The sequence below is a fragment of the Triticum aestivum genome, chromosome 3B (assembly GCF_018294505.1).
Source record: "Triticum aestivum cultivar Chinese Spring chromosome 3B, IWGSC CS RefSeq v2.1, whole genome shotgun sequence".
In the NCBI taxonomy this organism is placed as follows: Eukaryota; Viridiplantae; Streptophyta; class Magnoliopsida; order Poales; family Poaceae; genus Triticum; species Triticum aestivum.
The window spans coordinates 464,940,739-464,965,665 of NC_057801.1; the positions used below are offsets into that span (position 1 = coordinate 464,940,739).

At 41.8% G+C, this 24,927-nt stretch overlaps 2 protein-coding genes across 4 annotated transcripts; one reads left to right on the forward strand and one right to left on the reverse strand.

The window, feature by feature from the left end:
• Nucleotides 1-323: 323 nt before the first annotated feature.
• On the reverse strand, nucleotides 324-5,983 carry LOC123070389 (probable magnesium transporter NIPA9). 3 transcript variants are annotated; one of them, XM_044493594.1, is made up of 10 exons: nucleotides 5,666-5,982; nucleotides 5,470-5,568; nucleotides 5,260-5,389; nucleotides 5,026-5,114; nucleotides 4,550-4,606; nucleotides 4,424-4,482; nucleotides 4,044-4,164; nucleotides 1,968-2,116; nucleotides 576-803; nucleotides 324-444 (listed from the first exon to the last, which is right to left on the reverse strand). In XM_044493594.1, the coding sequence occupies exons 1-9, from the start codon at nucleotides 5,774-5,776 to the stop codon at nucleotides 587-589; spliced, it is 1,032 nt and encodes a 343-aa protein (XP_044349529.1). In that variant the 5' UTR covers nucleotides 5,777-5,982; the 3' UTR covers nucleotides 324-444; nucleotides 576-586. The 3 variants fall into 3 exon arrangements, with proteins under 3 accessions (XP_044349529.1, XP_044349530.1, XP_044349528.1); XM_044493595.1 differs by having other exon boundaries at nucleotides 324-803; nucleotides 5,050-5,114; nucleotides 5,666-5,983; XM_044493593.1 differs by having other exon boundaries at nucleotides 324-803; nucleotides 5,666-5,981.
• A 146-nt stretch (nucleotides 5,984-6,129) lies between these two features.
• Nucleotides 6,130-8,572, forward strand: LOC123065535 (acyl transferase 5). The gene is made up of 2 exons (XM_044488793.1): nucleotides 6,130-6,600; nucleotides 7,541-8,572. The coding sequence occupies exons 1-2, from the start codon at nucleotides 6,163-6,165 to the stop codon at nucleotides 8,378-8,380; spliced, it is 1,278 nt and encodes a 425-aa protein (XP_044344728.1). The 5' UTR covers nucleotides 6,130-6,162; the 3' UTR covers nucleotides 8,381-8,572.
• The last annotated feature ends 16,355 nt before the right edge of the window (nucleotides 8,573-24,927 follow it).

Genomic DNA, 24,927 nt, shown 5'->3' on the forward strand with positions numbered 1-24,927 from the left:
TGTTGGTTCACCACCAATATTAGTTGTGGATTATTCTGCACATGATGAACATTTTTGTTTTCATGTCTGAGCATTTTGAATTTCAGACAAAATTTGAATTTGAATTCAACTGGAATGTGAAAGAACATGAGACAATAATGATCAGGCACATGTTTAGCAAAAAGATTAACTTAACCCCAAGAGTTACTGTAGCATTATTACACCGGGGTGTTACACATATCAAGAATTCTGTATCAAGTAGCTCAAAACATCCAAACATGACATACATGCCCCTTCCCACGCATTCTCAAAGCAAAAGATAATAGTGCTGCAAGCGAAGCACAAACATGCAAACACAAGATTCGAAAGGGAAGAGAACAAATGAATATACCACTTACAACTCACCACAGGATGATATGTAACTTGACCAAAATTCACAGGAGATTTTCCAAACTTCTGTTAGACCTATAACAAGGGCAGTCAGTATATGAGCAACCGGCCCAAACTTTTAAGATGCTACTCTAGACTTGTACATCCACATAATGATTTAAACGACAACATGACCCATCAAAGGTGTTAAGACAATCTTGCTCTACCAGCAGCTGTTCTAGGCCTTCTCTTTTCCTGTAGAGGTTAGTATATGTAATGTCGATGCATGGATTGTTGTGCTTTGGTTGGGATCCTTCCCTCGGGCTGGTCCAGGCCTCCTGATGCTGTGTGAACGCTCCATATTACTCTTCAAAAACTTCTGCACAGGCTTAGGTAGGCGCGCAATCAATCGGGTTGAAGTAACAAGAAGTATCACCCCCGTAATAATGAAGAACCTGAAAGGAGAACCGACTCTTTAGTGTCCCTCACAGTAGCCAATTCTCAGAACTGAAGCTGAGGCCAGAGAGCACGGAGAGACAACACATTTGTTCAATACATTTCGTCAATAAAGAGGATATGACTCCTTACACGGTACACTGCTGGTGTTATTGTCCTAGTCTATTGCATACCTATTACCCAGTATACAATAGATATTTCAGCAAAGCTCAATTTTGCATATCAGTAACCTCACTAGACTGAGAAAGAACTTGATATATTCTCACTACAAGAGATGGCTCAGATTGCCACCCCCCCCCCCCCCCCGGCACACACACACAGCGCGAAATCACAAATCAGTTTCACAGACATCCCTCCAACTGCAAAATTGTGAATTGCGCCAAACACTCACTACTCTGGCTCTGGAAGCCTCCCTTCCTCTACTCCAGCACTGTCACCTTCCCCCACGTTAATGCCACCTCACACACTTTAGACCTGCATGAGATTATCCATTGCTGCCTCCCTCTCTGCACCTTCCACGAGATGGTGCATGTGGTTGTAGGCGGCTAACCTTTCGTCTCCATCTCACCAGATCTACCCACAGCATGAGGCAGTGACTGTTTCCCAGCTTCTGCTCAGCTGGTACAAACCCCAGAGCTGTGCTGCAAGTGTAAAATGCGACAGTGGAGCCTCTTGGCCTCGGATGCACAACCATCCCCAGATTTGGACATGGGTGGTCCTACCACTGCTAGATCTATCAAGGAGATGCTGCCATATACTACCTCCGTCCCATAATATAAGACTTTTTTGCAGTTCAAATTGAACTGCAAAGACGTCTTATATTTTGGGACGGAGATAGTAGAAGAAGAGGTTCTCTGCCGCCCCCAGTATTGCCTATCATCACTTTGTCCACAATGTATGTGAAGTGTTGCACCGCCGTACCCCCTACCCCACCACGCAGCCCTCCCTCATGATCACAATGGCAAAATTCATAGCTTAGACAGTATCATGGTTATCTGATACATTGCCAATGCAACAGCCCTAAAGGTGCAGGCATTGAAAAAAAATGTACGTACATTATAGTAGCTAAGTACTGAAGCAGGGAGAAGGGAATGATATTACCATCCAAGCAATAATAGCGCACAACACAGAAAGAAAAACACGATGTAGTATAAAGATATTACCATCCAAGCAGGAGAAAAAAACGTCCTGCAGGAGCTGTCGGCAGATGTTCGTCAAGTGCAACCATACCAGCCACAACACCAGACACAATAGATGCCACCGATGTACACGTGGACACAACAATTGCCCTCCCATGCTTGAGACCTCGAGTCTGCACAAGCGCGATGTCTCATTAGTGGAATACAAAGCAAAACCAGAGCAGAAGCATTGAAAGATAACTAGATAAGTCTTTATGACAAATGTTGAAACAAATTGCAAACAACTAAATTTTAAAATGGGTCCAATATACTGATATTTCATAAGAAAACAAATTTACTAATATTTCATAAGATGGGTCCAATATATTAGTGCAATCTGAGAAAACAAATTGCAAACAACTAAATTTTAAAATTTTGCAGATCATCAATGTCAATGGATTATAAAGTAGTACTAGTAAATTTTGGAATTTTTTTTTTGCAAAATCAGTTTCTCTTTTTAGAATAAAAAGATCGGTCTCAGCAGCAAAAAGGAAGCAGTGTGATATGATTTACAATAAGCAAGATTTATAGCTCAATTGTAGTATCAGCAAACATTATGTGACATCACTATGCGGCTCCATTGAAGGTCACACCCATGTTCCTGCTTCACCGAGAAAAAAATACTCCGCTCCTCTTTGCACCCATATGGTGGTACCCTAATATTCATGTTATGGTGGTGTCATAAGATTGGCTTAAGAGTTTGATTAACGAGCACATGTTTTCAAGAAACACTACATAAAAACTATGAATAAATTGTTTGAACTAATGCACCTCGGTAGGTAATGTCATTGTGCAGCATATGTGCACTTGTTTGCCAATTTGACAGATTTTTTCTACTCCATCTGGATGGGAATATAAGTCACGCACAGATATTTAGGTCTTCAATTTGATTAGCGAAAAACATGCTGCATGTTATAAAAATATATATTTTTAGATTCATCGTCGAATGAAGTTTCTAGCAATATATTTTTTGAGGCATATTATACGTGCTTCAGTAGCTAAATTGACGACCTAAGTTCCCATGCCAGACTTATATTCCCATCTGGAGGGAGTAAGAGGATTTGGTCTGTGAATCCAACAAAGAGTCATTTAAAGTGAGGTGAGAGATGGCTGCTTCGGGATGAGTCTCTATAGAGCAGGACAATGTCCTTGAACAAGTAATAGTATACCATCTCATTCATCTTCCTACCACCACAACTACTGTGTTATCGTCCATACCAAGACGGCCATATCGTTCATTGTACAATGGCAACTCAGCAAGTGGAGTCTCCAAACCTTGTTGGCGTGAGTCTTTGCAAGGGGTGATCTAGAGGTATCTAACCAACAGACTGAGTGGCCACCTGAATATAGATCAACACTGAACAACCTTTTTTCTTTAGCACGGAGATACCTCTAGAACGCCTCCATGCAGGGACTCATGTTGATGACCATCAAAGAAACTGCTCACCTGCCACCATGGCACAATGGACAGCAAGATAAACTTGGAATCGCCGGTAACACAACAGTTGTGGCATACATGGAAAAAGATGAATGGGATGATACAGTTCTCCTTGTTCAAGGACGTCTTCCAGCTCAAGACAGAGCCCCAACAAGAAGCAACGATCCCTCACGCCATTCCAACAATTTGATGCTTTCCAGGTTCACAAATCAAATCTGCTTTAAATGTCCCCACAATGGCCCACATGTGCAGGTTCTACGAAAGGAATGCAATCAGCTGAAGATTGCTTGAAACAGAAGGATGTGACAGAGATTGTATGACAGCCAAACAATAAATGCATGCACACCGACAGTATTAGTTGAGATTAACAAAGTGCAATAGTCTCAATAGTTCCAATGCACTGTTCAAGTGCATAAATCATTAACGAATGCAACACCGATGGCAAGTAACATCTCTACGTTTTCTACAAACACTATACAAGCACTGTATACATCCCCATCAATGCCAGAGCGCACAAAAAGCAGGGAAGTGTACTCCAGAGTATCAGGGCTGCAGTGCGCACTAAAGGACATCTATGTGATGCACACAAGTAGGGAGGCGCATCTCCAGTAAACTAGACATACCTGGTAAACAAATCCCACAGCACTGCAGGCCACACTACAAGAAATGGCAGCTGGCACAACAATCTTCGGAAAGCCCATTTCAGACATCACAAATCCCATCTTAGAGATCACTGATGAAATCCTATACATGAAATAAGTTGTGAATTATGAGTCATCCTCCCATATTGGGTCACTGCATAACTGTACACCAAAAGAAAAAAAGGTTGAAGTAACATTTGTTTATTTCATCCTAAATGTATACTCCCAAGTAAATCCTCTCAATCAATTGAAATGGGAACCAGAGTGGTAAACATAAGGCCTGAGTTTAAGTAATAAATGAAGTCTTTAAGTAGATAAGGCTGTAAACACAGTGATAGATGGAAAAGATAAAAATAAATTACCCAAACAAAATGCCTGATTCTAAGCCGTATATGACCTCCTCGATCACTTCAGGTCCAGTCTGGATTGATGCAAGGTGTCAATTTGCAATATTGAAACATGAATCCGAAATAAAAAAAATTGCTCACCAACTCTTGTTCGCGCCTTTGCTTTTTGTAGATATGAAGCCAAGTGTTGAGCAGAACCTTAATTGGCATAAACCAAACAAAATTGCTATCAGTAGCAGGCTAGAATCTGGGTCCATCAGCACTATAATAATATCATCCACCATAATATCCTACAATATAATTAGTTCTTTCCAATTGACGTGTTTTTTAATGAAACGGGAATGAATTAATCCAACAAAAGAGCAGTCTAAACACTTCCCTAACTCCAGCAAGCAGTTTCGTGGGGGCATAACACAGAAATAGTTAAGAAAACATAATTTTTTTATATATAGAAATACAAGGGTAATACTCATGTGGTGCACGCCTAAAATTGTTGGTGAGAGTTTGAATATTATAGCAAGAATGGTCAAAATAGTTTGTGCAAGAGAAACTACACTTGTTTTGGTAGAATGCATACTATGTAATAAAACTAATACAACACAGAGTATGGTACCTACAAACAAGATGAGAACGGTGAGCACCAGCCAAGGTATACTGAAAAGGGGAATCTCTTCCACTTTCTGCTCCTCCCCTCCTACACCGACTCCTGAAGTTACAGAACGCAGAGTAAATCCAGTCAGTGCATGGATACATGCTAGCCTAATGCCATTAACCAATCCATTTCCATCTTGTGACCATTGCACGTAAAACTAAAACTATGATGACGAACTTGTAACTGTACTGTAGCTCACCTATGGTGCCGAGACCGGCCATTGTGATGGCAAGCCAATCAAGGCCATTCATGACCTCCTTGAGGTAAAAATGGGAGAAGACGCAGAGTATGGCGAGGCCGCAGCCGGCAATCGGCTGCACGACAGAGACCTGATGAGAAAAAAACAAAGGCCGCATCAGTCATCGGGCGAGAAGAGAAACAGAAGGGAATGGGGAAGCAGGCAACGCACCGGCGCCTGCGAGAGCGCAGTGAGCATGAGGGCGGCGCCGCACATGTCCAGGAGGAAGCCGCTGATCCAGAGCCTGTTGAGCGCGTAGCCCCGTATGACCTGCACAAGAGCGAAGAGGGCGGCGTCATCTATCTAACAAGTAAAGAGCGGCGCCAGCATCCGGAAGGGATGGATAAGGGGAGGGAGGGAGGGGTGCCTTGAGCTTGAAGGAGAGGGGCGGGAGGATGTGGGTGCCCTTCTTCTGGAGGACCTTGCCGATGCTGTTGCCGGCGGCGCCGGCCAGCGTGAGCGCCACCGACTCCCACATCCCCGATCCGATCCGGCACCAGGCGCGCGCGTGGGGGTTTCCCTAGAGCTTTTTGGGTGTGGGAGGGCGGAGGAGGAGACCACGAGGGGAGGGGGAGGAGAGGAGGTGGCGTCCTTTTCTCGTCGTGTCGTGCGCCCCCGTGCCCGAGCGTGGGTGCCGCCGGTGGTGCTCTCGTTGGTGCCTGGGTCGCGTCGCGTGTGCGGGAGGGATGCTCCCATTATTCTATTGTGTCTCTGCTTTGGGCTTTTGCAAGCTTGGATGGGTTGCCGCTCGTACATTCAGCCCAGCCCAGACTTCGGCGTTTATAAATACGCATCCCGTGCTGCCTCGAAGGCTCACACTACCCACATTTCGCACCACACATTGACACTGGGCACGTAGCCACCATGTTGTCATCAATCACCCTGGCAAGGAAATCCCAGTCGTTCGTCGTGCCGGCCGCGCCGGCGTCGGGAGAGACGCTGGAGCTGTCCGCCATCGACCACGTGCCCGGGCTGCGCCACACCGTGCGGTCTCTGCACGTGTTCCGGCGCAACGGCGACCGCAGCGCCGACGGCGCCAGGCCGGCCGAGGTGATCCGCGCCGCGCTGTCGCGCGCGCTGGTGGAGTACCCCGCGTTCGCCGGCCGCTTCGTGGGCTCGGTGGCGGCTGGCGAGGCCTGCGTTGCGTGCACCGGCGACGGCGCTTGGTTCGTTGAGGCCGCCGCCGGCTGCAGCCTGGAGGACGTGAACGGCCTGGACTACCCGCTCATGGTCTGCGAGGAGGAGCTGCTGCCCGCTCCGGAGGAAGGTGTTGATCCTACCACTATTCCGGTCATGATGCAGGTATATACGTACGTACATCATATTTACATGAGTTCGAGGCTCCTTGCAGAAAACGTTTACTAGGCAATAGGCATTCGCAGTCCGCATCTTTCATCCATTTCACATTTTCTTGTCTGCGATGATCAAAGGCAGTAAGCGAACATCAACTTATTCAAGCCACCAACAACATATATTTATACATATTCGGATCGGGTATTAGTATATTTACCTCATGCTGCCAATTTCCGTCCGTTTTTTCTTAAGCAAATGCTCGTCCGTATTAGTAAACGTTTTAAGCTAAAAAAAGGGGGCATGGACATTTCAAGCAGGGAGAGAGAGCAGCCCACCACATTAAGAAACCATCGCCATGAATTAGCTCAGGACGTCTGAAGTCAGGAAGAAAAAATAGGCAGACCTCAAGAAACCACATGTTGTTTCCTTTTTTTTTCCGCAATATAGATGTTGTTTCAAGACAGTATTTCTAATGGATTCATTTCTCAGAGCAGTGCAGCTCCCAAATGAACCAAGACTACATATCAGAGTGGTTGAACTGTAACACATATGATACACTAACTAGGTGGAACTGTACCACATCCCTTTTTTTAGGATACATCGCGTTGTTGGTAATGGAAGATAGAAAGTGCCGGCACCACATATTTCTAACAACTGAAGCACCGACACGTCACAATGGTTTAGGTAGTCTACTACTACTGCCTGACTGTATTTGTCTCTTCACTGACTCAAGTTCCATACAACCACTTCATCTGAATAACAATAACGAATGTCAAGGTTTCAGGCCTGATATTGCAAACTTTCTACCTTGTCATTTTAACCGATGTTGCATGCACGGGTGTTGACATGTTGCATGTTTGCAAACTAGATTTTTTTTGGGAGCAAAATGTTTGCAAACTAGATGTATTCATTATACCTTTCTCGTTCTAACTCTCTATGTGCATAGCAGGTGACCGAATTCACTTGTGGAGGATTTGTTGTGGGCTTGGTAGCGGTCCACACCCTCGCAGACGGGCTTGGTGCTGCACAATTCATCAATGCAATTGCTGAGTTAGCGCGTGGCCTGGACAGGCCTACGGTGGCTCCTGTATGGGCTCGGGCTGTAATCCCGAACCCACCCAAGTTACCTCAGGGGCCACCACCATCATTCCAGTCATTCGGCTTCCAGCATTTCGCCACAGATGTCAGCGCGGACTGTATCGCCCATGTCAAGGCCGAATACTTCCAGGTAATGGGTCAGTACTGCTCAACTTTCGATGTCGCCATTGCAAAGGTTTGGCAAGCTCGAACTCGGGCCATCAAGTACAGTCCAGAAGCCGAGGTCAAAATATGCTTCTTCGCAAACACCAGACACCTTCTCACACATGTTCTCCCAAAGGATGGGGGCTTCTATGGCAACTGCTTCTACCCGGTTACCGTGACGTCTACAGCGAAGGATGTTGCCACGGCGGGGCTGCTTGGTGTGATCAGGATGATTAGGGACGGGAAGGCAAGGCTAACTTTGGAGTTTGCCAAGTGGGCATCAGGGGATGTGAAGATTGATCCATACCAGTTGACGTTCGAGCACAATGTGCTATTTGTCTCGGACTGGACAAGGCTTGGATTCTTTGAGGTCGACTATGGGTGGGGCGCCCCTAGCCATATCATACCATTCAACTACGCACATTACATGGCGGTCGCGGTGCTTGGTGCTCCACCAATGCAGAAGAAGGGCACCCGGGTTATGACCCAGTGTGTGGAGGAAAAGCATCTCAATGAGTTCAGGAATGAGATGAAGGGTTTCTTTTAAAAGTCTAGTTGTTATCATATCAATGGCATGTGTGGATGCTGGGTTTGGATAAATTTGTGGCAATCTGGAGGCATGAGTAAATACTACACTTGCAATGTTGTGAAAAGTAACAAATAATATTGTCGCACAACTATCCATGTAATTCAGGGGTTTGGCTAATATATGGATGACTGCCCAATAAAGTTTGTGAAAGTGTAGTGTGCCATTTAATTGTTGATTTGATATTGATGACGACAAATTAGTGGGACTAATATTACACGCTAATTGACGATGTCTAAAACCGTGAGTGTCTCGGTAGGGGTGGAGAGTGTGACCCCCAAAGGGATCACGCACAAAGTTTTTACCAGGTTCGGGCCCTCATGGTTGAGGTGATACCTTCTGATTGATGGTGGAAACACCTCGTGTGAGGGGTTCCAGATTGAAGGTAGTGATAACTACCCACGCCTCTAGCCCCCGCCTTATAGAAGGGGGATTTCTATTTTCATACCCCTAGTTCCTTAGTTCTCCTCAGTTTAACCCTGCCACCTAAACGTTCCTCACTTTTCCCTCCTTCCTTGGCCCCAGCCTCTCAAATGCCCAAACGAAGCATTCCGTTGGGTTAAAGCCCATCATTGATCGTTACTTGGATGACGTCCTGACAAGTGGGACCTCAAAAGTGCGCCATTGACGTCGCATCACAGCCCATGGACTGAGCCCGTGCGACACGTGGGTCATCTGTTTTCTCAAAAAGAAAAGGTCTTGGGTTGGCCCGTTCAACCTGCATGAATAGTGTCGAATACATTTTTCCATTTCTAGTCAAACTTATAAATTAATAGAATATTCTAGTTGAGTTGATTCAAGTTCCTAAATTCCTCATATATGCAAGCCTATGTAATAGCTAATTTTTGTAATTATCATGAAGCTTTTCTATGTATTTTCTATTTAAATCTATATTTAATATAAATAGGACTTCATTAGAAATTCCTAATCAATTCCCTATTGGTCCAACTCCAGTACAAAATTTCCTTATTTGACCTCATTAATTTGCGTCATGATTTTCAGAGAATTGTATTTAAAAAATAACACTAAAATATAGCTTCCAAAATAGGCAGTTTCCAAATGTGTGTTACAATAAAATCATTTCTAACTTCTAAAAAGAGGGGGTTTTGTGTGAAGTGAGTGGAACAAATAAGATGCAAAAAATGTACTTGTGCAGTTTTTATCATATTTTTGTTACTTTCTTCGCGGAAAACCCTAGAAATAGTGACGGATTTGGCAATAAAGTACAACACACTTGTAGTTTACATTTGAATTACTTTATGTAAACTCTAGAAATAGTGAATGATTTAGCACAAGTTCAAATTTGGCCATCTACTGGGATGCCAGGTGTGTAGATTGTTCTTTTCCTTTCTCTCTTTTTCTCTGTTTTCCAATATTTGTTGCAACATTTAAATTTTACGGTTCAAATGAATGCCAAATATTCTTAAACTTTTTTAAGTTTTGATTTTTTTTTTCAAACGGACCGAGCTCGTGTTTTAGTGTGGGATTTATTAGTTACTGGATTGGTTTGATTTAACCAAAACAAATCAGTTTCAGCCCTTTTTGTTCAAGAAAAAAATGGAGATGCTCGAGCAGGCGCTACTCTAATGTTTGCAATGGTTAGCACTAATCTCAATCACATGAACGGCTACTTGCAAGCAATAGAACACACACATTATGTAGATAGATATATAAATATCAAGCAAATTGCATGAACAGAACATCCCTTGATATATTCCCTTATATATAGGGAAGACACACATTACATAGATAGATATTAATATTAGGGCTTATAGTAGCGCCCTTGCAGATAGCGTAGCCCTACATTGGGCAACACTTAACATCTCCTGCCTCCGCCATCATGTTCACTCCTCGTCGGTGTTGTAGGGGAGAGTGTGCGTGCCATTGGCGGTGGGGAAGATGTGGTCGAAGTTGGTGAAGATGTTGTACATGGTGAAGGCGATGAACTCGCACCCACGCCAGAAGACCTTGCCGAGGAGGAAGTAGGCATCGAAGCGGTTGGTGAAGCGAGCAATGAGGCCAATCACAAGGCATCCGTTGCCCCGAACCTCTTTGTAGGATCGAAAGTAGGTCTAGAGGGGGGGATTAGACTAGTGGACCAAATAAAAAAGTAGCATTTTCCCACTTTTAGTTGTTGGGAGATTTTAGCAACTAGTACAAGTCAAGTAATCAACCTACACATGCAATTCTAAGAGTATAGCAGTGGAAAGTAAAAGCATTCCATATGAAGGTAGAGGGAAGGGATTGGAGAGTGCAAACGCAATGTAGACACAGAGATTTTTGGCGTGGTTCCAATAGGTGGTGCTATCGTATGTCCATGTTGATGGAGACTTCAACCCACGAAGGGTAACGGCTGCGCGAGTCCACGGAGGGCTCCACTCACGAAGGGTCCACGAAGAAGCAACCTTGTCTATCCCCCCATGGCCATCGCCCACGAAGGACTTGCCTCACTCGGGTAAATCTTCACGAAGTAGGCGATCTCCTTGACCTTACAAACTTCATGGTTCAACTCGACAATCTTGTCGGAGGCTCCCAAGAGACACCTAACCAATCTAGGAGACACCACTCTCCAAAAGGTAATAGATGGTGTGATGATGATGAACTCTTTGCTCTCGTGCTTCAAATGATAGTCTCCCCAACACTCAACTCTCTCTCACAGATTTGGATATGGTGGAAAGATGATTTGAGTGGAAAGCAACTTGGGGAAGGCTAGAAATAAAGATTCATGTGGTAGGATTGGTATATCTTGGTCTCAACACATGAGTAGGTGGTTCTCTCTCAGAAATTGAGTAGTGTAAGTGTAGACACGTTCTGACTGCTCTCTCACAAATGAAGATGTCGGTGGAGGGGTATATGTAGCCTCCACATAAATCCAACCATTACACACATTTGACCCAACTCGGTCATACCGAATAGAAGAACTCGGTGAGACCAATTTAGTTCAAAATGTGAACGTTAGGAATCTCGGTGGGACTGACTGGAACAACTCGGTGTGATCGATGTGATAGGGCTTAGGGCAAACATCAACTCGGTGGCACCGATTGCATCAACTCGGTGAGATAGAGGTGAAGCAATAGGACAACAGAGCGAATGTCAAGCTAACTTGGTGTGACCGATTGCACTGACTCGATGAGACCGAAAGGGTGCAACATGTCACAGGGAGAATGCAAGGCCATCTCGGTGAGGCCGAGACCCGTATCGGTGTGACCGAACAGTTAGGGTTTTGGCAGTGGCTATGTCAACTGAACTCGGTGGCATCAGATAGGATATTTCGGTGGGGCCGAGTTTGACTTTGAGTTCTGGACATATTTGGAATGGGAATGTGGTTGAGGTATTTTGAGCAATATCACAAAGCATTTTGAGCAAGTAGACCATAAAGCAACACCTCATCCCCTTTTAACAGTATTGGCTTTCCTATGGACTCAATGTGATCTTGGATCACTAAAATAGAAATGAAGAGTCTTGAGATTTTGCCAATATTTGTCCTTAGCGTTTCAAGGGGTACACATCTCTAGTCCATGACATGCCATTCATTGAACTATATGAAATATTAAATTTGAATAGATATTAGTTCAATGAGCTATATGTTGTTATGAATTACCAAAATCACCCGGGGATTAGTTGCACTTTCAATCTCCCCCTTTTTGGTAATTGATGACAACATATAGATCAAAGCTTCGACAAATGATAATATGAATGAAATACATCATCGCTTTGAGAAGTATGTGATAAGCAAGAGCTCCCCCTAAATTTGTGCATTATTTAAAATTTGTGTTTGAATGCAAATGCACAATCGGTTAGGATCATGGGTCACTCTTCCATGTCACATACATCTTGATGGAGCGCTCAAAATGATAAGAATTGAATAACTTGCACCCATCACCAAAGATACAAGTGATTGATCATACACAAATAGTCATAGAGATAGATATGTAAGCACACATTAAGCATAGTATGATCAAACACATGATCACATAAGTATCTCACGAGCATAACACAAATAGTAGCATAGGAATCAAACAACCAAAGGACTAAAGTAGCAAGAGTGGCAAATGAAACCAACAAAAAGCAGGAGTCTCTCTCTCTCTCTCTCTCTCTCCCAGCCTATGATCTATACACTTTCTCCCCCTTTGGCAACAAGTTACCAAAAAGTTTGAAAACATATAATACTATGCGACACTCTAAGCACGATCTCCGGGAGCTCCTGAAGGGGTCTTCCGGCTTGTTGCTCCGGTGTGCGTAGACAACATGGAGAGGAGTCCATCTGCAAATGCCTCTGCAAAAGTCTGTGGAGCTAGAGGATTTGATACTGGAGGTACAACTATGGCAGTGGCTGCAGGTGCTGAAAGTGTAGTCCTGGAATCTCTGGCAACTGGCACGGCTGATGATCTTGGTGCCCTTGGCACTCTCTAGAATGTGTCTGACGTGTATCTATCATCCATGTCTTCAGCATCCTCTTGAAGCTTCTCCAAAGTGGTTTGAATCTCAGTGACCTTCACATAAGGATCAAGCTTAGTCTTAGTGATCCGCTCAAGACTTTCCCGATTCTGAGTCAACGTGGCTAAGCTCTTCTCAATCCTCACAGTGGCCTCAAGAAGATAACTGAGTTGATATTGCTTGGTATTGAGATTAGCAACTGAAGCATCTGGGGCACTTGGTGCCTTTGCTGCTTTTGCAGCCTTTGCCTTCTCTATCTTCTCCTGGGCATCTACACAAGTAGGATGTGAAGCTGAAAGCACAAGTGCTCCTGGGTGATTTTGGTAATTAATTTCAACATAGCTCTTGTTGGACTAATACTTTTATCTAGTATATTTCAGATGAGTTCAACAATGGCGTGGTAAGGACAAGAGGATGTGGAACCCCTTGAAAATGCTAAGGACAAAGATTGGCAAAAGCTCAAGACTCTTCATTTATATTTTAGTGATCCAAGATCACATTGAGTCCGTGGGAAAGCCAATACAATTAAAAGGGGATGAGGTGTTGCATAATGGTCTACTTGCTCAAAGTGCTTAGTGATATTGCTCCAAAACCCTCAACCACTTTCCCACTCCAAATATGTACAAAACTCAAAGTCAAACTCGGCCCCACCTATTTGATCTATCTAGCGCCACCGAGTTCATTTGACATAGCCACTGCCAGAAAGCCTAATAGTTCAGTCACACCGATACGGATCTCGGTCTCACCGAGATGGCCTTGCAATCTCTCTCTTTCCCTTCGTAACATTCCAGTCTCACTCAAATGAGTGATCGGTCCCACTGAGTTTGCTTGTCCAACTCTCTATTTGCTCTTTGCTGAAATCGATCTCACCGAGTTCAAGCAATTAGCTTCACTGAGTTGAGGTTTTGCCCTAGCCCTAGCACATCGGTCCCACCAAGTTTTTCCAGTCGGTCCCACCGAGATTCCCAACATTCACATTTTGAACTAAATCGGTCTCACCGAGTTCTTCTATTCCGTCTCACTGAGTTGGGTCAAATGTGTGTAACGGTTGGATTTTGTGTGGAGGCTATATATACCCCTCCACCGACATCTTCATTTGTGAGAGAGCAGTCAGAATGTGCCTACACTTCCACTGCTCATTTTCTGAGAGAGAACCACCTACTCATGAGTTGAGACCAAGATATACCAATCCTACCACAAGAATCTTTATTTCTAGCCTTCCTCAAGTTGCTTTCCACTCAAATCATCTTTCCACCATATCCAAATCTGTCAGAGAGAGTTGAGTGTTGCGGAGACTATCATTTGAAGCACAAGAGCAAGGAGTTCATCATCAACACACCATCTATTACCTTTTGGAGAGTGGTGTCTCCTAGATTGGTTAGGTGTCGCTTGGGAGCCTCTGACAAGATTGTGGAGTTGAACCAAGAAGTTTGTAAGGGCAAGGAGATCGCCTACTTCGTGAAGATCTACCCGAGTGAGGCAAGTCCTTTGTGGGCGATGGCCATGGTGGGGTAGACGAGGTTGCTTCTTCGTGGACCCTTCGTGGGTGGAGCCCTCCGTGGACTCGCACAACCGTTACCCTTCGTGGGTTGAAGTCTCCATCAACGTGGACTACGATAGCACCACCTATCGGAACCACGCCAAAAATCTCAGTGTCTTCAATTGCGTTTGCACAGTCCAATCACATTCCTTACTTTCTTGCAACTTGCATGCTTTACTCTTTCCGCCGCTCATACTCTTGCCATGCTTGCTTGAAATGTATCATGAATGTTTAAACTTGTGCTAAAACTCCACCTCAACTTAAAGAACTTAAAAACTGCCATCTTTATTTGTTGAGGGTCTAATCACCCCCCTCTATACCCCTCTTCTCGATCCTCTCAATTGATATCAGAGCATTGGTCTCCATTGCTTTGGTTTAGTCACCATTGGAGGAAGATGGATGAGTCTACGATTGGGAGTATTAGACATAGAGTGCCTATGCTTGACGGAGACTTCTATAGTGCTTGGAAGAATGAGATGCTTGAGATTTTCAATGAATAAAATTTGAACAAGTACATTGTTAGTCCTTGTGTGCCACCTATTGATCCCTTGTATCCTACCCCCCTGAGTATCATGACATGGCCCGCAATGTTAGACTATCAATCTTATCATAAGAGGATTGCCTAGAAATTTGCTTCTATGCTTGCCTACATTTGAATGTGCTTACACTATATGGATATATCTTGAGGAGCGTTTCCCAAACTATTCCTTGGAAAACCTAGAGATCCTTCAAAAGTCCATTGCTTTTCATAAAATGAATCGAGTGATACTAAATTTGATGATTGTCTTTTTGAACTTTGTGACCTTATGCGTGCCAAAGGAGAAGTTGGAGTCATTAGTAGCATCATCTCACAAGTCATTACAATCCATAAAGATGCATATTGTTATGGCCATACATCTAATGAATCACTTTCTCTAGGTGATGATCATTCGCATGATGATGTTGAACATGGATACTATGAGGAGGAGGATGATAGTGACTTTGACCTTGATGAGTCGATGCGACACTTTGGTCTTATGGCTAACCTTCGTGGTTATATGGCAGGAGGAAAGGAATGGGTTCTTGATAGTGGATGTACTGATCATATGACCTGAGACAAAGATATGTTCCGAGAGCTTGCTGAAAATGATGGTCCCCATAAGTATGTCATTTTTGGTGACAACTCCAAGGGTAAGCTAGTTGGCCTCGGTAAGGTGGCCATCTCCCATGATAGCTCCATTCAAAATGTTATGCTCGTTGAATCTCTTGGCTACAATTTACTTTCCGTATCTAGACTAGCTGACTTCAGTTTCAATGTTTTACTTACTGAAGTAGATTGCCAAGTGTTTCGAAGAGATAATCATAATATGGTCTTTACCGGTATTCATAGAAGTGATTTATACATAGTTGATTTCACTAAGAGAGCTCAACCTCGAACTTGCTTAATTGCTAAATCTTCTAAAGATTGGTTGTGCCATAGAAGGTTAGGTCACGTGGGCATGCGAAATCTTGATAAGCTTATTAAAGGTGATCATATCCTTGGTAGATGTGAAGAGATGGTAGATGTGAAGTTTGATGAATCTAACGGCTCGCAAGTAGAGCAATTGCCAATTGATGTAGGAGACAAAGATCCTTCAGAAGCAATTCAAGACTTGTCTATTGGCAAGATTCACCCAATGGAGGTGAAGGAGAGTACTTCGTCCATTCAAGTGGAAGCCTCAACTTCACATCAAGGTGAACCACAAGTTGACTTGGAGGCATCCACAAGTGGAACACATCAAGACGAAGGAAATGATGAAGTACAACAAGATGATCCACCCGACCTCCTTCTACACCTCCACAAGCAAACGACAACGCCAATGACAATGAAGAAGAAGATGATGATGATGAGGATGTTCCACCCCGACCCAAACAAAATCTCTCATGAGTTAGAGCAAGAATCTCAAGAGATCATCCCGTCAACAAATCTTCGATGGCATTCAAACCGGGAGAATCACTCGCTCTAAAACTTGTCTGGCTAACTTTTGTGAACATTACTCATTCATTTCAAGTGTTGAACCTGTGAAGGTAGAAGAAGCTCTAGAAGATCCGGATTGGGTGAATGCTATGCATGAAGAGCTATATAATTTCGAGAGGAATCAAGTGTGGACATTGGTAGAGAAGCCCGACGACGACCACAATGTCATTGGAACCATATGGGTGTTTCGAAACAAGCAAGATGAGGATGGACAAGTTGTACGTAACAAGGCCCATCTCATCTCCCAAGGCTACACTCAAGTCGAAGGTATGGACTATGGTGAGACATATGCCCCCGTTGCTAGACTTGAGTCCATACACATCTTACTTGCTTATGCCAATCACCATGATATCACTTTATACCAAATGGACATTAAAAGTTGTTTTCTAAATGGTGAAATTGAGGAGGAAGTCTATGTTAAAAAACCTCCCGGCTTTGTTAATCCCAAGAAACTCGATCATGTTTACAAACTTCACAAAGCTCTTTATGATCTTAAACAAGCTCCTAGAGCATGGTATTAATGCTTGACCATGTTTCTTATTGAAAAAGGCTTTGAAATTGGGAAGATTGATTCTACACTTTTTACTAAAAGGGTTAATGGTGAACTATTTGTGTGCTATATTTATGTTGATAATATTATATTTGGATCCACTAACCCTCATTTTAGTGAAAAGTTTGGAAGCTAATGTCGGAGAAGTTTGAGATGTCTATGATGAGTGAACTCAAGTTTTTTCTTGGTTTGCAAATCAAGCAAACTAAGGAAGGTACCTTTGTTTCTCAAAAAAGTATACGAAGGATCTTTTCAAGAAGTTTAACATGCAACAAAGCAAAGGTATGAAAACACCCATGCCTAAGAGTGGACATCTTGACTTGACTAAGGATGGCAAATCGGTTGACCAAAAGGTTTACAGCTCTATGATTGGTTCATTGTTATATTTATGTGCCTCCCGCCCGATATTATGCTAAGTGTGTGCATGTGTGCACGGTACCATGCGCCCCCCAAAGAATGTCGTCTTAAGGCCGTGAAAAGAATAGTGAGATATTTAATTCATACACAAAACTTTGGCATTTGGTATCCTAAGAGGTCCTCTTTTGATCTTGTTGGTTACTCTGATTTGGACTATGCCGGTGACAAGGTTGATAGAAATTCCACTTAGAGTACTTGTCAATTTCTTGCTAGTCCCTTATGTCTTGGTCCTCCAAGAAACAAAACTCAGTATCCTTATCATCTGCCGAAGTGGAATACATTGCCGTCGGATCATGTTGTGCTCAATTACTTTGGATGACCCAAACTCTTAAAGATTATGGGATACATGTGAAACATGTCCCATTGGTTTGTGATAATGAAAGTGCTATTAAGATTGCTCATAATCCCGTGCAACATTCTCAAACTAAGCATATTGAAGTTCGTCATCTCTTCATTCGTGGTCATTTTGCTAAAGGAGACATCAATCTTAAACATGTTCGTACCGATAAGCAATTGGCGGATATATTCAGCAAACCTCTTGATGAGAAAATATTTTGCCATTTGAGAGGTGAATTGAATATCATTGATGCCTCAAACTTGGAGTAGAAACTTCATTTGGATACATGCAAGGCATGAGCCTTTTATGACTAGTCCTTTATATTTCTCTTATGATGATCATATGTCTTGGATCTATACTTGTACCCTTGCATGTTATCTAACCCTTGTAGGCACTTGGATAAACTCAAATCTATGAGATTGCAAGTCACTCACATTTTGAGCAATCTTTACATCATCAAGTCCTTACTATATGGATGTTGAATACAAGGAAGCACAAACTCACTCAGCTTATCCTTTGACTATTTCAACATATCAAGTTTCATGATTGTCATTTTGGATACACAAGTGCTCTTCCTTGGTAGAATAACCCATGTAGGAATATGAACTTCAACTTCAAATGGTGCTCCCAACTGTTGATGAACTAGATCAACCTTGAGCATCCAACACAAGTTCAACGACATGATCAACACCACAACCCAAGGTATGTCATTCCATCTTAGAGAAGCTTTACTCCAAGAAATGAGCCAAAGCAACTCAACAAGATGTGAGTACATCAAAATGCTTAAACGAAAAATGGCAATCCCATTTTTGAGCTTAAACTATGAGTATGACCTATGATCAAGTGATCTCACTTGACTCCTAAGTCAATATACTCTAACATAGGTGACTTTGTCGCTGACCTCTTCTAGATGAAGTTATCTAGTATTTCTTTGCTCATTTACTTCGTGTTCTTGTCATTGTGTTTCCCTTTATCAAAAAAAACCTCATCTAGATCCCTTTTCTATTTTTATTCTGTGTTTAATTCATTGCAAATCCTTCAGTTAGTTCCTTGCAAATCCTTGTGAGATTTAATTTTCCAAGTGAGCTCAGGTGAAAAAACTTTTCCTCTGCATTGAACTCGGACTCACCGATCCAAGCCTATCGGCTAGACTGAATCACAAGGATATCTTGTACATAGTTCATCGGTATAGCTGACATGGACTAACCTAGTCTGACCGATATGCATCATCCATGACAACCAACTCGGTGTCACCGATGGAGACAGATCGGTGTTACCGATTTCACTGATGAGAAAACTTTTAGCAATTGCATTCTACATATTTAATTTCTTCTCCAGCTCCACTTAATGGTTCTTGTCGTCTACCCTTATCTTAAACTACATGATGCTCTGTAGTATCTCTCAAGGACCAAACCTACTTGATCTGAATTCCCGAAGAAACCCTTCTTGGAAATTGATGTCAAAGGGGGAGAGAGAGAGCATCAAAGCTTATCAGAGAGAGAGCATCAAAGCCTCTTCTAAATGATGCACATTAACAAGAGGAGAGAAGTCACATGTCTTCAAGAGGGGAAAGACATGTTAATATGTTTGATCTCTAGTCTGCTTCTGTCTTACTTTGTCTTCTCTGGAGCCAGCTCTGTTTTTTTTCAGCTATGATTTTATCTCGCCCTACCATCTCCCTTTATCCAATATCAGATTCAGGGGGAGAAAGTGTTTGTGCCATCCTAAGGGGAGAACAATCTTTGGAATTCATTACATATCTTTAAATCTTTGGGGACATGTCTATATCTAAACGGAGTACTTAGTAATCACTCATTACATGTCATTCCAGTCTTGGTACTCTTGTGGTTTCCTGAAATTGCTTTATCTAGAGTGTTCTTTTATTATCTAACACTGTTTTCTCGAGTCGACTCCTTCTAAAGCCAGCCCAAGACCACAAAGTAAGTATATGCATCATACTCATGTGCATGATGATCTCTTGCTGATGTACATGTTGTTTGCAAGAAGGATTCATGAACATGGAGGTACACTTCCTATTCACATCATTTGCTCTGATGCATATTGCCAAGATGCATGTAACTCATTGCTTGCTCTGTCATCCTTATGCATTCACATGTTCTTATATTCTATCTTTACATGATTGCATATATGTAGGGGGAGCCTATGCATGTTGCATGTCTTTCCAAAGCTTTACTTGTTACTCTTCATATCTTTTATCTGAAGCTTTGATGTATGTTGTCATCAATTACCAAAAAGGGGGAGATTGGAAGCACAAGTGCTCCCTGGGTGATTTTGGTAATTAAAAGGGGATGAGGTGTTGCTTTATGGTCTACTTGCTCAAAATACTTTGTGATATTGCTCCAAATCCCTCAACCACTTTCACATTCCAAATATGTCCAGAACTCAAAGTCAAACTCGGCCCCACCAAAATATCCTATCCGACGCCACCGAGTTCAGTTGACATAGCCACTGCCAGAAACCCTAACAGTTCAGTCACACCGATGCGGATCTCGGTCTCACTGAGATGACCCTGCAATCTCTCTCTTTCCCTTTGTAACATCCCGGTCTCACTGAAATGAGCGATCGGTCCCACCGAGTTTGCTTGACCAACTCTCTATTTGCTCTTTGCTGAAATCGGTCTCAACGAGTTCAAGCAATCGGCTTCACCGAGTTGAGTTTTTCCCTAGCCCTAGCACATCGGTCCCACCGAGTTGTTCCATTCAGTCCTTGATGACCCATAAGTATAGGGGATTTTTGGATGCACAAGTAGTATCTCTACTTGGTGCAAAGGATTTGGATAACATAAGAGGGAAAATCAAGCTCAACATGTTGGAGGATCCATGACAATATAACTTCTATTCGGATATAAGAAAACATAACCCATTATGTTGTCTTCCTTGTCCAACATCAACTTTTTAGCATGTCATATTTAAATGAGTGCTCACAATTACAAAAGATGTCCAAGATAGTATATTTATATGTGAAACCTCTCTTTCTTTATTACTTCCTATTAATTGCAACAATGACCAAAACTGTGTTTGTCAACTCTCAACAACTTTTATTCATCATACTCCCTATATGTGAAGTCATTACTCTCCATAAGATCATTATATGATCTTTTTATTTCTTTTTATTCTTTCTCTTATTTTATTCCCTTAAGATCATAGCAAGAAAGCAAAGCCCTCAACTCAAAACTACTCTTTATTATATATAACTCACATACTCGATTACATAGATAGATCTCAAAACAAAACTCAAAGCTATATCATACTAAAAACTTTATTCTACTAGATCAAAATTTAACCAAAAGGATCGAACTAAGAAAAACAATAAAAGTAAAGGCATGATGGTGATACGATACCGGGGCACCTCCCCAAGCTTGGCAGTTTCCAAGGGGAGGGTCCATACCCATGTATTTAGGTCTCTTTGTTTGACGGTGGTGATGATGGAGTTGCTGATGAAGTAGTGCCATACTTTGAGCGCAGGAGATACTCCAATCTACAAATGATGCTCTGGAGGGTGATGATATGCTCTTGCAACAGAACATTTTCACGAGTGAGATATTTATTTTGCACACGAACTATTTCAATGATCTTAAAAGCTTCAATTTCAGTAGGGGTAAGATGATTGTAGTATGGTTGAAGGATGTCTTCTTCTTCCACTACCGGAACTTGATCTCCCGCGACCTTCTTGATCTTATCACCCTCATTGGTTTCCGCAAGTTCTTCTCTCTTCATCTCCATCTCCATTATCCAAGCATCATCGCCCCCATTGTTGGAGGAGGGAGAAGACATGATGTCTGGCCTTGAAAACTCTGGCAGAAAACAGCTCAAAACAAAAATAGGAGATATTGCCATGGTACGTTGGTCAAATCCTTCGGGAGATTATATAATGATTTTTTGCTAACCAAAAGAACTATTGTGCAAGAAAACAGAGTCCGGAGGGCACACGAGGTGGCCACAAGGCAGGGGGCGCGCCCTCCACCCTTGTAATCTCCTCGTGCATCTTTCGGACTACTATTAATTTTCCTAATTTTTTAAATATTCCAAAATGGAGAAAAATTGCTATTAGAACAGTTTTGGAGTCGATTTACTTACCGTACCACATACCTATTCCTTTTTGGAGTCTGAAACATTCTGGAAAGTATCCCTTATGTACTCGGTGTTATGGTATTAATTATATTGGTTTCAACATTTATGGGAGTACCTGAGATATAATGTTTGATTCTTTGGCCGTTTATCGCCTTCGGATTTGTGCCTTCGGCGTTGTTGATTTTGATGGCACTGAAACGATAGACCTCCTTGATAATGTAAGGACCTTCCCATTTAGAGATAAGCTTTCCTGCAAAAAATCTTAAACGGGAGTTGTATAGCAAGACATGATCACCTACATTAAACTCACGCTTTTGTATCCTTTTGTCGTGCCATCTTTTAACCTTTTCTTTAAACAACTTGGCATTCTCATAGGCTTGGGTTCTCCATTCATCAAGCGAGCTTATGTCAAATAACCTCTTCTCACAGGCAAGTTTGAAATCATAGTTAAGCTCTTTGATTGCCCAATAAGCTTTATGTTCTAGTTCAATAGGTAAGTGACAAGCCTTTCCATAAACCATTTTATATGGAGACATACCCATAGGGTTTTTATAAGCAGTTCTATACGCCCATAATGCATCATCAAGTTTATTAGACCAATTCTTTCTAGATCTATTAACAGTCTTTGGCAAAATCAATTTAATCTCTCTATTTCTCAATTCTACTTGATCACAAGACCGAGGATGATATGGAGATGCAATTCTATGGTTAACATCATATTTAGCAAGAAATTTAAGGAAAGCACCATGAATAAAATGTGAACCACCATCAGTCATCTAGGGACTCCAAACCTCGGAAAAAAACTTCTTTAAGCATCTTAATAGAAGTGTTATGATCAGCACTACTTGTTGGAATAGCTTCTACCCACTTACTAACGTAATCAACAACAATTAAAATATGTGTATACCCATTAGAGGAAGGAAAAGGTCCCATATAATCAAAGCCCCAAACATCAAATGGTTCAGTAACAAGTGAATAATTCATAGGCATTTCCTGACGTCTACTAATATTGCCAATTCTTTGACATTCATCACAAGACAAGACAAACTTACGAGCATCCTTGAAGAGAGTAGGCCAATAAAAACCGGATTGCAATACCTTGTGTGCAGTTCTATCTCCAGCATGGTGTCCTCTGTAGGCCTTGGAGTGGCACTTGCGTAGGATATGTTCCTGTTCATGCTCAGGTACACAACGTCTAATAACACCATCTACTCCTTCTTTATAAAGGTGTGGGTCATCCCAAAAGTAATGTCTTAAATCGTAGAAAACTTTTTTATTTTGCTGGTATGTGAAGCTAGGTGGTATAAATTTAGCAACAATGTAATTAGCATAATCATCATACCATGGAGTATTGCGAGAAGCATTTATGACATCTAGTTGCTCATCAGGAAAACTATCATCAATAGGCAGTGGTTCATCAAGAACATTCTCTAACCTAGACAAGTTGTCTGCAACGGGGTTCTCAGTTCGCTTTCTATCAATAATATGCAAATCAAATTCTTGTAGCAAGAGAACCCATCTAATAAGTCTAGGTTTTGCATCTTTATTTTCCATAAGATAGTTAATAGCAGCATGATCAGTGTGAACTGTTACTTTGGAATCAACAATATAAGATCTGAACTTATCACATGCAAAAACAACTGCTAAAAATTCTTTTTCAGTAGTAGCATAATTTCTCTGGGCACTGTCTAGACTTTTACTAGCATAATGAATAACATTCAACTTCTTATCAATTATTTGTCCTATAACAGCAATAACAACATAATCACTAGAATCACACATAATTTCAAAGGGTAAATTTCAATCAGGTGGTTGAACAATATGTGCAGAAATGAAGGCTTTCTTAAGTATTTCAAATGCTTCTACACAATCATCATAAAAACAAAAGGGACATATTTTTGCAAGAGATTAGTGAGAGGCCTAGAAATTTTAGAGGAGTCTTTAATAAACCTCCTATAGAAACCGGTATGACCAAGGAAACTTCTTATACCTTTGATATCTTTAGGACACGACATCTTTTCAATAGCGTCTACTTTAGCTTTATTAACTTCAGTATCTCTTTCAAAAATTTTATGCCCCAAGACAATACCTTCATTAACCATAAAGTGGCACTTCTCCCAATTCAAGACGAGATTAGTTTCTTCACATCTCTGCAAAACTCGATCAAGGTTGCTCAAGCAATCATCAAAAGAAGTTTCGTAAACGGAGATCATCCATGAAAACCTCAACAATCCTTTCACAAAAGTTAGAGAATATAGCAGTCATACATCTTTGAAAGGTAGTAGGTGCATTTCATAAACCAAAATGCATACGTTTATAAGCAAAGGTACCGAAAGGGCAAGTAAAAGTGGTCTTTTTTTGTCCTCTTTTGACACAGGTATTTGACAGAAACCAGAATAACCATCTATAAAGCAAAAATATGTATGTTTGGATAGTATTTCTATCATTTGATCAATAAAAGGTAAAGGGTAATGATTGTTTCTAGTAGCCTTGTTTAATTTGTGAAAATCAATTACCATTCTATAACCTGTAAAAATTCTTTGTGGAATCAATTCATTCTTATCATTAGGAACAACAGTAATACCTCCCTTTTTAGGGACACAATGAACGGGACTCACCCATCTACTATCAACAATAGGATAAATTATACCTGCCTCCAGAAGCTTTTGTATTTCATTTCTTGCCACTTCTTTCATCTTAGGATTAACCGTCATTGGTGATCAACAACTGGTTTAGCACCAGGCTCCATATTAATTTTGTGCTGACATAGAGTGGGACTAATGCCCTAAAGATCATCAAGAGTATATACAATAGCGGCACGATGCTTTTTCAGAGTTTTCAATAATCTCTTTTCTTCATGCTCTGAAAGGTTAGCACTAATAATAATAGGAAATATCTTCTTTTCATCAAGATAAGCATATTTCAAAGTATCGGGTAATTGTTTAAGCTCAAACACGGGATCACCCTTGGGTGGAGGAGGATCCCCAAGGATTTCAACAGGAAAATTGTGTTTCAAAACAGGCCCTTGATTAAAAAATATTTCATCTAATTCCTTTCTTTCATTCATAAACATATCATTTTCATGGTCTAGCAAATATTGTTCTAAAGGATCAGTAGGAGGCACGACAATAGAAGCAAGA